General features: G+C 35.1%; 2 protein-coding genes across 3 annotated transcripts in view; one reads left to right on the top strand and one right to left on the bottom strand.

Moving 5' to 3' along the window:
• The window catches only part of LOC120336786 (protein kinase C alpha type-like), a 36,430-nt gene extending 32,251 nt beyond the window's left edge, over window positions 1–4,179 (top strand). For both annotated transcript variants that reach the window (XM_078109899.1, XM_078109898.1), the window contains one exon: window positions 2,559–4,179. In XM_078109899.1, the coding sequence (XP_077966025.1) occupies window positions 2,559–2,711 (153 nt within the window). In that variant the 3' untranslated portion in view covers window positions 2,712–4,179. The remainder of the gene's footprint in view (window positions 1–2,558) is intronic.
• A 4,181-nt stretch (window positions 4,180–8,360) lies between these two features.
• On the bottom strand, window positions 8,361–10,163 carry LOC120336804 (uncharacterized). The gene has a single exon (XM_039404572.2). It carries the CDS (start codon window positions 9,901–9,903, stop codon window positions 8,806–8,808), a length of 1,098 nt encoding a protein of 365 aa, XP_039260506.2. The 5' UTR covers window positions 9,904–10,163; the 3' UTR covers window positions 8,361–8,805.
• Between the last annotated feature and the right edge of the window lie 3,994 nt (window positions 10,164–14,157).

Here is a 14,157-nt window from a genome sequence, read left to right as displayed (position 1 = left end):
TTCGAGTTACGGAAGGGAGGTTACGAATTACGTAAAGTCGTAATTATTGGTCGAGCGCTTTGGCAATTGAAACGAGCTCTTTTCAGAGCAGTCAATTCCGTCGATTGTAAAAAATTAAAGTTTAGTAAGTAGAAGAAGTTAGAGTTCCGGTATTCCCAGCCGTTTTTCTCTCTCTTGTCACGCAGGTGGGGAAGGCATAACGCGTTGCCATTTACTAATCTATTATCAACTCATCTAGCATGGCCAATGTACATATTAACCGTAGATAATGCCGTGATAATTAATGTCGCGCTTATCAAACAGCAATATGACGACGGAAGAGAAATTGCGTAATGAACCAACGCAACTTAGTCTATTCGGCATCAGAAAAGCGATTGAGCCGGCAGAGAAACGACGGGATTTCCCGTGTTTATTCTGCGCGAGAACCATTTTCTATTACAGAATCTTGATGTTCTGTTACCGGTTTTATCGTTATATATCTGTCCAGACTTGGCCTCGCTCAATATGTTTTTCACAATGCCTCGCAATATTTCGGCCAAATATGATTAAATGTCTTTACCAAATGCGGCAACTTATTTTGATTTATCATCGTCTCGAATACCGCCAGCATTCGACCAAACTTGTGTCAATCTTGGCCGATAGGATTGTCGACTTGAGTTAGAAAAATAAATTAATATTTTCGTGAGTGCAAAATAAATGTCACAAAATGCATTGTTTTGCGATATGATATAACTTTGTATTTCCAGAGAAGGCATGTCATATAAGTACGGTATTTAAATTATGCGCAAATATTAGTATTTGATCTGAATTATCGCAAATAATGTTATAATATTTAGGCCGCGAAATGATTTAATGTAAAATGAAGCATGGTAATCGGAATATCGTCAATAAGTCGGCAAAATGCTAACTAAGTAGTAAAGTCGGATATTGTATAAAAACGCTGAAATAACAAGTCTGATTAATAAATTAGAAACCCGAAATTTTTTATTTAATACGAAAGTCCTATTAATACGCTAATACGATTTAAAAAAAGTCAACTATCGTTTCATAAATATCCCTATACCAGTGTTGGTAATGATAAAATTGATCGCATGAAATTGGGTGATAAATGTGATAAAGGAAAATCAAAGCTAACACAAAAGATAAAAATCAGAATAAAATTAATTTGAATTTACTCCTTGATATTTGTCTTTAACACCTGCCGCCGGCGTGTAGTACTGCCGGGAATATGAAAACCAAACTTCGATGTCCCATTCGGAATAGAAGTGAATTCAATTGGTTGTTATGATAAGTTTAAATGTGTGAAAAAAATATCGAAATTACGGGGTCATTACGTAATCGATTTGGCCGTAATTACGGAATTGATTTTTGTCAATTACGTGCAAGCCTACTTTCAAGCCGAGCGTTTTGGTGGTAATAGTAACGAAAATTCAAACACATGCTCTACTGGACGTTAGCATACTGACAGGCGGACATGTGAAGCCACTGGAATTAGGTCTCCTTTATTTTTTAAAAAGTTTGTAGAAAACTAACTAACTTTTGAAATTTGCTAACATTTCCTCATGATATTTCGTTCATCAGTCCGGGGTGATACATACAAATTTTACAAATCTCAGAGTCATCACGCATATAAGTCGAGCGTTTAAGTGGAAAGGAATTGAAATAAGATCATCTTGCATTCTTGCCAAGAAATAAAGTTTACCTACAAAGCTGCAACAAATGTGGCAAAGCTTATGGCGCTTTCAAAATCAAACTCCGCCCTGTGAAGTAAAACATTGTGAATGACACTTGCATGCACATGCACAATTAATGATATGTGTTATCTTGAAATTCTACAAAAATAATGTCAAATATCACAATGTAATTAGCTTTCAGAACAATTTGCTCCATAATTCGAAATCACATGTACGCGCAACACGCATGATAGCGTAAGTGAATCATAATAAAATGTGGAAACTAACGTAGAAGAATGCGATGATTTAAGGATGGTGGACAACAGAGCAAATGTGGTTGAGATGTTCTGAAAAGCATACTGGCCTGAGATTACATTCTTATAGCAGTATATTGGCTGAAGTCCTCAGCAACTACCGTATATTCGTTACTTGTAACAAGCTGCTGTATTCAATCGCGGATTGAGTGAATTCAATTGCATTGGCGATGCTCAAACTAGAAAATGTATCCAACCTGTAATTTCGCCGACACTCGTTTCATTCTTTTCCGAATGGATCATGATGAAGGCTGACAGACTATTTCAGAAAAAGTATGCCCATAAAATAATTGTGATATATACATTTTCTCAGTGACGTCGTTCGTCATTTTCGTGTGTCATTTGTGCTCTGTGAACGTATCAATGTTATTTGTTGAAGAGCATACATACGTGATTCTGCTTTTATCGTCTTTTCTCCTACAAATTGATATTATATTTAATATTATAATGGAAACATCTGTATTGGATTGGTAATTTTGATAAAGTTATGCATCGTTTGAGGAATCGTAGACGACTGTCAAGTTTATTGAATCCAATGTTCAAGATTTAATAGTTTTCCATCCTATTTTAGGGTAATCCCAAAGACACCAACAATTTCGATCGTGCGTTCACCAGAGAAAAACTAGCACTGACACCTTGTGACAAACTTTTCATCATGAACATGGATCAGAGTGATTTTGATGGCTTCAGTTACGTCAACAAAGATTACAATGAAAAGTCATAGTTGAAGAAAGAAAGAAATAGACGAATGATTTATAGCCTTTAAAAGGAAAATATAAAAATGTTATGTTATTATTTATGTTGAGAGAATCTTCAAAGGAGGACTATGGTAAAGCAGGCCAAGAATGCATATTTTAATGTTGTCCTGTTGTCGATATAGCCTAACAGACAACATACGTTTATTATGAATGTATTGGTGTATTACCGAATTTGACCAAACTTTGTAACATGCAAATGATCAAGCCAAGGAAAAAGAATAACTGCTGTATGTCATCGTATATGTATCCGGAACAGAATGATATATAAAATGTTTCCAGTTTTGTCGAATTTCTACTTGATAACTATTGACAATTTAAAGCCCTTACTTTTTGTGAAATGTCCCCATTTGTCTTTATATTATTATCTCATTTTGATTTATAGTTTATCAGAAAAGGAAAAATAGTTGATATACTTTGTTTCTTTCCCCAAAATCTTTTGAGTAATAATGTTTGATTTCATGCATTCTAACCTCATTTTTGACACTAGCGTATTGGCATTTTAGTTATATATACCAAGTGGTGCGATTGAGGGGGTTTGAATGTTGTAATAGTCAGCAAACAGTTTTCTTGGCCCGTGAGATATATACATTTTCTGAAATAAGGGAACCTGTTCTAGTGAGTTCGATGCAAAATTTTGAATCCCATCACTGTTGTCTGTTATTTTTTTTTCACTTTTGTTTGCTGCAAATAATGTCATCATGACTTTACAATGTACCCGATTTAAAATGATTATAATTTAAATTGGGAGGAGTAAATAATGATTGTCGATTTACGTTCTCGGAATATTCAACGATATAAACATAAAAACAATTCTTAAATATGTATTCAGGAATAGTAGTATTTTAAATTAGAAATTTAAAACAACTATATGCACCGTGAATCTACATGGAAAAGTAGATCGCTATGTTTATGTATATATATCTTCAGAGCGCTCCAAACTATTGCTTTTTGAATATAATATGGCAACAATTTTTCAAATTTTGAAATGATGATGAATGTCGATTAAATTGAAATAGAAATGAAGATATATACCTTAACCTTATTTGTTTTTTCTTCTTCTATAATGTAGTATATTCTAATGTGCTGTGAAATGTCTAAATCTTATCAATGTTCATTTGTAATTCAATGTTACGATCATGTCGCATACTCATTCATATTACTTACCTATTTTAGATCATCGCGGTCTTGTCCTTTTCTATTTGATTTTCCGCTGGGGGCACTGTGAAACCCGATGGATGTATTTTGGATTGGCTAGCTGAGATTATGGAGTTTATTAAATTTATTGTGCAGTGTATTATTTATTACTTTTAATGTGATTATAAGCGTTGAGTACCTCGCACGTTATATCTTATTGTTAACAAACTATCTGTATCTATTGTTTAGCTTAATCGAGGTAAAAGTTAACATACGCGAGAATAAAATGAACAAAAATCATTCAAGTTATTTGTATGTATTATCCTCATCTAGTGATGCAGTAAAAGGTCTTGCTAATATTAGTTCGAAACTATACTTTCTTAACATAATTCATACTTAAAATTGACGGAGTGTTCAATAGCGAAACGTTTCTCCCCTAAAGAGACTAAACCAGCATTGTCTTGAAATATAATACCAAGCCCCTCTGTCGATTTGTCGAGGTCGATTCAAGTAAATCCGTCGAGACGGCTCAAGTTATTTTGAGTCTTTAAATATTGTTAATCAATTTTAATGAAACCTTTGCGGAAATATGTTTCGTCACATATTACATCATCCAATAAAGACTCACCCTGTTTTTGAGCAGCGACTCGAATTTCAGGAAATAGCCTACATAATAAATTGGCGCATATCACTAACATGCGTTTAGTTTGGACAGGAAACTAACTCATGGATCGTTATGATAAAATTTAGTTTGAGGTCGCTTTTCTCATCAACTACTGTAGCAATTACTTTTATATTTTCAGTATTTAAAAAATGAAAGAATTTGCTACATGACTCGTACTTTTGTTTTCAAATTGTCTATGAATCTACGGTTCCAATATTTCATCGAATATGTTGGTGGTTTTAATAATTAACGGTTACAGCTGCATATGAAATTCGGTACAACTATTTTAACATTTCCCATTACATTCCCTCCATTCTTTTCAAACATTAAAGCTGACAGTTTGCCGTCATTGCGGTGACAATATTAGTCATTTGTTTATCGCTTCTTGTCTACATGTCCGGTCGTTAGCCTGAACTGGTTATCGATCAAAATCAACTACCCTGTTAGATTTTTTACCCAGTTATGCACTCCATTTTTATTAAGACATAAACGGGTTTAAATGATGCCATGGATATGTATACGATAGATCAAACACTTTTTGTTCATATTTATATATTGTCGTGCTGAGATGAGTACATTCTAGGTCGGATGGTGCTTCTCATATACGAGTATATGGCAAAGTTAGCAATAAATGAACTCTTAATGGTGGATTATCACAGACTTTTTTTTTTTTTTGATGAATTTGCTTCTTTAAATTTATTCAGAATTTTCGACGCTTACTATTCAAATAAAATCGACTGTAATTTCTGTTATTGCAAAGATATTATTTGAAGATATCAGTATGTATTTGGACCACTGCAGCAATTGCCAAATGCACCGCCCAATAAAACTAGCATACGGTTCAATACAAGTACACAGAACGCTGCAATTGCCTTTGACCTAATGTTAAATTACGCCGACGAGTTCTCACTACTACGTCATCAACGGGACATACTAATTTGCGTTCGATTTCGGCAAGGTTGACTTCTCGCAAACGAAGACCTCTTTATGCAAGCGGTAAACGACAAAAATTATATAGAATTAAATTTGCCACAAAAATGTCTGTGTGATTACCCACCTTCAAGGATATTATTCAAGCGTAGAGAAAGCCTACCAAGAACCGATTAGGCATAGATTGCGCTGCTGTACACAGCCCTGTATTACGATATCAAAAATTATAATATTCATACAACGAACTATACTGAGGGCCAGCGCTTGCCACTGCAATCGAAAGTTTTTAATCATGTGTGCCTGAAGAATACAAGAGAGCTATGCTCAAATATATGGACACGTAGCGCCACCCAATGGCAATAATTTTGATGACGTCATAGCGAAAAAAAAAGTAATAGCCTTCTGGAGAAAAATTTTATCTTCAACCACTGAAAATTTCAAAGCAATTGGTCCAGTATTCGAAGAGAAAAGCGACTTTTTAAAAACGTGTCAAAGAACAAGAACAACAACAAGGATAACAAGAACAACAAGAGAGCTATGCTCAAATATATGGACACGTAGCGCCACCCAATGGCAATAATTTTGATGACGTCATAGCGAAAAAAAAAGTAATAGCCTTCTGGAGAAAAATTTTATCTTCAACCACTGAAAATTTCAAAGCAATTGGTCCAGTATTCGAAGAGAAAAGCGACTTTTTAAAAACGTGTCAAAGAACAAGAACAACAACAAGGATAACAAGAACAACAACAACATAATATTGAAACGATCGTTATGTCCACTACGTGTCCAACAACAACATAATATTGAAACGATCGTTATGTCCACTACGTGTCCAAAAAGCGAAAGGTCATCTCTCTTTCCTTATCTCTGTCTAATTTTCTTTTGAAATACTAAAAATCACTTCTCAGCCTTTTTTCTTCTGTGGCCCACTTTATACTGTGGTCCATTACCTTTCTTATGCAAGGGAAAAACCACACAAAATCAAAACAAAACTTTTCGTTAAGCTAGACACCTCCATTTTTATAATTAAAATGAGAATTGCCACTCAGTAGCAAGAACAGCATCACCATTTATTGCTACTACAATGGTTCCACTAATTTGTCAACTCTAACAATTTTCAATAGGTAGAGTAATAGACCACTTGAAAATGTTTCCGTGGCCCTGAGGTGGGTCATGACCCCGGGTTGAGAATCGGTGTATTGGAGTAGACGTCATGTGAATTCTATCGGTAGTAGAAGAATAAACCTTATACTGAATAGACGGGGAATTTTCGCGGATTCTTGACATGTTTACAAAGGTCATGTTTTTCCAAAAACAATTCAGAAGCATGCAAGTAATTTTGGCTGCACCTTGAAATCGACTTTCAATCTTAAATCAAAACACAACACCTGTAGCCTATATGTGATGTCGCACGAGCCGGTTCTCTGGGAGAGTTGTTGATCCATCTAGAGATAATTATAAATATGAATTCTTATTTTCAATCAAATCCTAGTTGAAAAATACATAATGTTAGTTCTAACAAAACACCTTATATACGACTATGGACTCATACGTGCAAGAGTTAATGTACTATAATTAACCAAGCAATGAATTACCGCTTGATCTTTTGTGAGCTTCCTGTGTACAATAATTGCAATAGCTAACCACCGTAATATTTCCTCTGACGTTAGACTGACATTCTAGACTGAAGTTTGTTTTCAGTTCATTTATAAAATGTTATTTTGAACAAAGCCAAACAAAAAATACGACTCGGAATACTTTCTATTCCCCCTTGTAACGTAATACATAGTATTGTGGTGAGTTCTGCTTGGTATGAGTTAGCACTGAAGGTCACCACTTTCGTTTTCTGTTACTTTTTCGAGTTTCACAAAGCTTTTATTAAATTTTATATTGAACAATGCCAACCAAAAACGAAGATACTCCCGTAGTATCCAGGTTAGGGTTAGGCCATAATTTTATTCCAATTTTCCTTATTTTAGTTTATTATTATTACGAGTTGGGGGACTGTCTGTGTTAGCCAAGTGAATATCCATCCCCCTGCCCATAGGTTTCAGTCCCTTTATCGAACAAAATTAGTTACCTCCACATTAGTACGCAATGTTCCGGAGCGCCAGGAAGGCGACTCAGAATAATTTAGGCTATACTGTCCAAGTTCCCCTCTTGTGACGTAATATTATTGTGTTTTGCATGTTATGCGTCAGCATTTAAGGTCAACACTTTCGTTGTCTGTTACTATTTCGAGATTCATAAATTTCAGTATTTATTTCTGGAGACAACATCCGACAAAAACAAACCGAGTATGTAATATGTATAAGTGGTGAACTTTGAGTTAGAAAATAGAAACCGAAAATTGAAACAAAAATAAAACTCATCTCCGTGGCGTTTTACGTGGTACACAAATGCATGACAAATTGACCTTGCATGAACCAAGCGTTTGGTTTTTAGCTGGTTTGGTTTTTAGTTTCTTTTCTGCACATTGGCTATGTTCCCACACATATGAAATTGTATTCGATTACTAAAATGTAGGTAATGACACCAAATCCATATCTCATATATGACGAATGTGTTTTGCATATGCGAAACCATTCTGTGGTATTATAGGTTCGTTTTTAGATCATTCTCTATGTGTCATTCTAGAGATATGCCCTATGATGGAATTATTACAATGCGGAATAAGTCATGGTATGTACATATACGGCCCCCGAAAGGATGTTAACCATGATTTATTTTGCATATAAAGATTTGAATAAACATTATTGAGGGATAGAAACATATTCAAGGATAGATCAGCCGAAGCGTTCATTCGGGGTTTGGCATTTGCACTAAGCTAAGTATTACAATTCTCTTTAAGCCCCTTATACCCAAAAGTTCATAACCCATTTATCCATCATTGATCAGCTAACACAAAAACGGATAAATTTAATAATAATTCATATGGTGCATATAAATATCTCGATATTTAAATAAGACTAAACACTTAAAACAACTGAATATAAATAGGCAATGAAATATTTGTAACGTAATTTTCCACTTGGTCCTTGCATATTATCAAATTATCTACAACAAAATGTGATGTCGTTAGGAAACTTCCATTCCTGACTCAATGTGGCTGAAATAAAAGTATGTGCCTCAAGATTGTATCAATGCTAAATGAAATTATGGACTCCGATTTTTTTTATATTTGATTCGTAGTATGCATGCGATCATCAATAATTTTGAAGTTGAGAAGGGAGCATATTTTACAGTATTTCTACAGTATTGCCAAATTTAAAATTATCCTTAGTAGCGAAAGGCTATCGTTAGTAAAATACATTAAACCAGAAATGTATACATCAGGTAGTTTGACTGATGCTTGCATTAGAGTTCATGGTCATAGATTCTTTCCATGATGCAGGTACAGTTCGTTTGCACATGATAAATGGATAAAATAATCTAAGTCTCCAGTCACTGAATGTATACATTAAACAAAGAAAATTACCTGCGACATTAAAATTATACACAATAAATGACGAATCTGGATAAGCATTTTCCAAAACTACTGATAATACAGTAGCCAAGAGATCAGTAAAACAGCACAATAATGTGGCGATAAATACTCGTCGAATTACTCGCATAACCGACCTTCTTCTTGAGCATTCTGATGATATGTTTTTTCTGGCATGTAGTGCAAGAGGATATGCAAATAACGTTAACAGAACGATCTGATAGAAAAGAGTACATGCTCCGAGGATATAAAATTTGATCATTGTATTTCCACTCGTGTCTGTTTGTATGCATCCCATTTCATCGATTTTTATATCCCTTTCAAGAAGAAACGCTACTGCGTTCCATACACCGGTCGCTATCATGACGAAAAGAAGTAGAATACAAATGATTCGCAATTTCTTAAATTTCCCCTCGTTCATAGCGGGATGGTTATAGAAAGACCATTGTCGAAGCCATAAAACCAGGTACATGCTTGATAAGGCAGCAATGTTTAACAAAATTTCGATTCTCGAAAATGTAACGTACTCCGGATTTCGAATATGACCAGCTTGCAGAATACCAAAATCTAAAGCGCATCTAACTGCTATACAAAACGCCGCGTTTATCATCTGTAAATTCATAATTTTCTTGAACAATTTTCCATTTTTTTCTTGGTCTGGATTAACAGTTGACGTTCTTCGACTGATCCATCCCGCTTTTCTGTGATTACGCTTAGCTCGAAAATGGTGCAAAGATAATGAAAAGACCACATAGATAGATATAACTCCAACAAACAGAGACGCAACTTGACTGATGATAACTAGTTCTTGTGGAAATATCAAGCAGTTGTAATCGTCCGATTGATTTCCGTAAAAATTGTTTGTTTGAAATGTGTTCAGTTCTTTAGCACTCCCAAGCTCCGCCGTAACAGTTGTTCTTTGCATACTGTCCAAAATTCTACTCATTGAAATTTTCAAGATAATTTATCTGAAAATATAATAAAATGATAATGAACACTAAAGGAAATTGAGCTACTACCTGTTTACTGCGTCATACAATATGAAAAATGGGAGAGATGGCACTGCAACTCGAAATTAAGTGGAATCTGACAATAAATACATCGTTTCGTTTTAATTAATATTCTCCATAATTTTATTACAAAACATACATCAAAAATAAATAGTCTGTAGTCTCATATTGGGCGCGTCACTAAACCAGAGAACTACTAAATTCTTGTTAATTTTACCAATATTACTAACTCAACGATGGTCCGGATGTCATCAAGCTGATGTGATAAAAATCTCTTCACATTGCCTAACGGTTATCTTCCACCTTTGTGAAACGGAATCTACTTCATTATCTGAATGGGCTTTTTTATATAAGCAAGAACGATTTACGTGAGTCATTTTAAAAACTTCCTTATAGCTAAAGCATTAAAGAGACGTAATGAAATGCGTTATAGCGCAGGTATCGCTCGCATAGTCTTCGCACGTATAAGCGCGTGACGTCGTTCTCATATTCTTAAAAATAACATTGTTCATTTTTTTATACTGACTCAAATATTATTAGAAATAATCAAATATTAAAAGCCCAGTAACCAAACGGAGTTTCTTCTTCGAGGCGGAAATATGATCACCAATAGAAGTAATACGTTACTTCTATTCTGTTCAAATCAATTTACTTTTTGCAGCGAAGAATTCTCAAGGCTGTGTTAGCAGATCAAATAGTTAGATGCCATAAAAACACTCGCACTAATACTGAGCTCTTGTCACTAAACACGGTAGTATAAATTCACGTTTAAAAGCCCTGATCCTGAGACATTTTATCACAACCCAATTCATTTTTGTATAGGCGACGAACGAAGCTCTGAAACTAGACCCTCCGATAATCGCCAACACATCTGAGACACTCTGGACACCGTTCGTACATTGAATATTTCTAAATCTTGACTCATGATTTTCAGTTCTACGTAAACACAGAACTTCCTGATGTCAGTTACCAGAAAGCAAGGGAAATGCAAAAAATCTAGATAGAATAGCCTGTTTCAGCCGGAACCATGCGTCAAATATACTGACGATGAGAACAAGCAATAAATATGCCCTGGGAGATGTTTAACACCGTGATACATTACATGACAAAATTAGTACGCCTCCATATATATATATAGTAAATTACAAGTTGACCGTGCGTGTAACGTTATTTAATCCGTGGAAGGAAATAATATAGTCCGTACAATAACCTTTTTTTAAACAGTAATGTATGTTGGATACACCATTATTTCAATATCCAAACGTATTACCAGCACCTCACAAGTATGCATTGTGTATTTCGGGAAAACGCAACTATCACTATCGCCATTTATTTCGTGACGGATTCGGCGTGACACGCTGTGACTCAGACCACCACCTGCATATAAAAATAGACGCTCAGTGTTATTGAAATATTTTTGACTCGGTCCATACTGCTAAATATATACCAAACGGAATTTCATTAGGGACATTCCTTTTTGTCTTTGATAAACTTTTAAACATTTAAAATTGTACCTCTCTAGGTTGAAATAAGCCAATTCTACTTGGGATTACAAATCATAAAGATACCGAATTTTATTTGTTGTGATCCATGTATTCGGTTTATTTTTTCTTATTTCATACGGTGGTAACAGTTGTTTATCGCTTAGCATAAATACTCTATTCTAAAAAAAAATCAAGTATTTTACTGGTTGATAATCCCAATTAAAATATTGATTTAAAACAATACGTCGTTCTTATTTTACTAAATTGCTGATTCATTTTGTAATTAGCGTCATTCTTCATTATATAAACAAATGCGCCATTGTTGCGCAATCAAATTCTCTTTTTCTGTCTCTAACATGGGACACCAGCTCACTCTGACGCACAGATACGTGATGATGTCAAAACAGCGGTAACGGCACTTTACGGTTTACGGCGCAACGCTAACTGAAAATTTTACTTGCCTTCAGCATGGTCAGGCCAGCGAAAATGGACACATCTAGATGGATGCGGAATGATTTTTGTTTGAATGAACCGTAGAAGTTTTTGTCGTACTCGTAATTACACCCGTTCTGCTTTCTGGAGACTAAGGGCGCTGTGAAGGTGTGAACAGCGGGGGAAATATATATAAACAGTGGCGCCAATAATCGCAAAACCTGATGTCTGTGGCTAAGGGCAGACCTTGGTTGCGGCTGGAGTGCGTGTCGTGACAGGGTGGCCGCAGTAAAAGAGTTTTGTGAGGAGTGAACAATTTTGATTAAGTTAACGCTCAGGGACGATAATATTTGATACCATTGGAAATTCCCGCCACAATATGGAAAGACATTCCGCAATTGATATTAAAAAAGACACCTAAGTTGAAAAAACTCTGCAGAAAGTTCCGCGCGGTAAGTACTTGGGTTCAAATAAAATATAAACTTCATACTTGCAATGAATGTGGAAGAGTTCACGCACCAAACACCAATACGGAAAAAACAGCAAAATCGGGAAACATTTAACTTTATGCCAATGGATAATTAGCCATCAGCCCAGGGTTCACAAAGTGAATCATGTTTGTCAATGATCCGTCAAGTCACGAGTTATTACAAAAACGTACCATCACCGCGAAGATAAAAATTGTAACAAGGCCAGAGGTATATATATATATATACCTGGTTCGCGAAATGCTATTCCGGGGTTCATGACATAACCATACTTACCCTTTCATGTTTATGGAACTGAGTAACAAAACCGATTTCGACAGACACCGTCGTAATGCAAGTGCTGCATGTGTGAAGATCAAAATTACACAATACCAACCAAGGTATACAAAACAATACAATTTTATTTCTATCTTTCGTCTACAACACAGAACACGAATATAAAAAGTAAAAAACACGCACAATGAAGACGGCAAGATCGGGAAATGGACAAAACCAAGAGAAGGGTTTGTAGCAAGCGCGAGTTTTTCATCAATTCCAAAACAGCTTAAATCCGCGGCCTATTTTCTCCTTTTCCGCGATAAAAATATTTGATAAAAATGTGCCGTGGGATCCTTCCAGTAAAAAGAGTTGATCATGAATGATGTGCTGTATGTCGGCCCTCCATACGTCCCGGTTTAGCCTGGACAGTCCCGATTTTGTTCCGAAGCTGTTTTACCTAACATAATTAAATGCCCCGGTCAAGCAGTATGGCAGTCATAAATATTTTTTACAAAATTGTTTTATTCAACGGGGGCAGCCCATTTGTTGATTTGCGATTCACTTCCCTAGTTCAGTGTGAGAGAGAGTGAACTATATTGTTATATCATAATCATTATATGGTTCAATACGTTAATTTTACATCTAACGTTAGCTGTACTGTCATTAACTTATCCAAAATGTCGGAAAGAAATTAAGAAAGTGCACGTTTTGTAATGTTTTGCATATTACTAATACGCATATGAGTTAAATATTACCAAGCCTCGAAATCGAACCAGAGTTGGCCCAATTCACACTGTCCCGGTTTTTGTTTCATATATACGGTAAGCCGATAGATATATGCGGTCAACTAATTTCAAGGGGAATCCCATCTGAGCAAATTCCTCTGGCATGAACGCTGTACCTACATCATCTTAAATGTATTGACTGATACAAAAACATCAGATTCATATAACTTTGGATTTAGGGTGTATGTATACAGTTTTTTTTTTATATGTTTGTATTTTGTGTTACAACTTTTACTATGAAATTGGCCACTCAGACTGATCAAAACCCCCTCATGCGGCTAAAGGAATTGGCATCGACCAAGAAGTGATTTAGTTCAGATAGTAAAGTACGTTAAACGTAATGCGAAGACTAAGAGGATAATACCATAGTTTAGTAAACTTGAAAATGACCTTAAATTTTATTTCTAAAATCAATATTGATTATTGAAAGATTTATCATTGATACGTTATCAATAAAGAAGTTTGACGGTGTTTAAGATCTGCTATAAAATATCTCCATTTCATTGGAAGACATTTTATATCGATATAACAAAAACGAGTGCGCTTCGTGTCCAATAATTCCAAACACCTCGTCTGGACATCTTAGCTTTAAGAATAATATTTGTCCTATAGTGTAACGATAGAAACAACAATTGTTTTCGTGCTATTATTCTGATTCTTCACTAATTTGAAACTTTGGAATGTAGATAGTCTAGTTAACTATTCGTGTATTCTACATTAAAACAACTCCATGACTATCCAGA

Source organism: Styela clava, chromosome 2, assembly GCF_964204865.1.
Source record: "Styela clava chromosome 2, kaStyClav1.hap1.2, whole genome shotgun sequence".
Taxonomy (NCBI): domain Eukaryota; kingdom Metazoa; phylum Chordata; class Ascidiacea; order Stolidobranchia; family Styelidae; genus Styela; species Styela clava.
This window is presented reverse-complemented; position numbering and strand designations above follow the sequence as displayed.

Bases quoted from the DNA above. Each gene is read 5' to 3' on its own strand.
- LOC120336804 (XM_039404572.2), bottom strand. From the start codon at position 9,903: ATGAGTAGAATTTTGGACAGTATGCAAAGAACAACTGTTACGGCGGAG.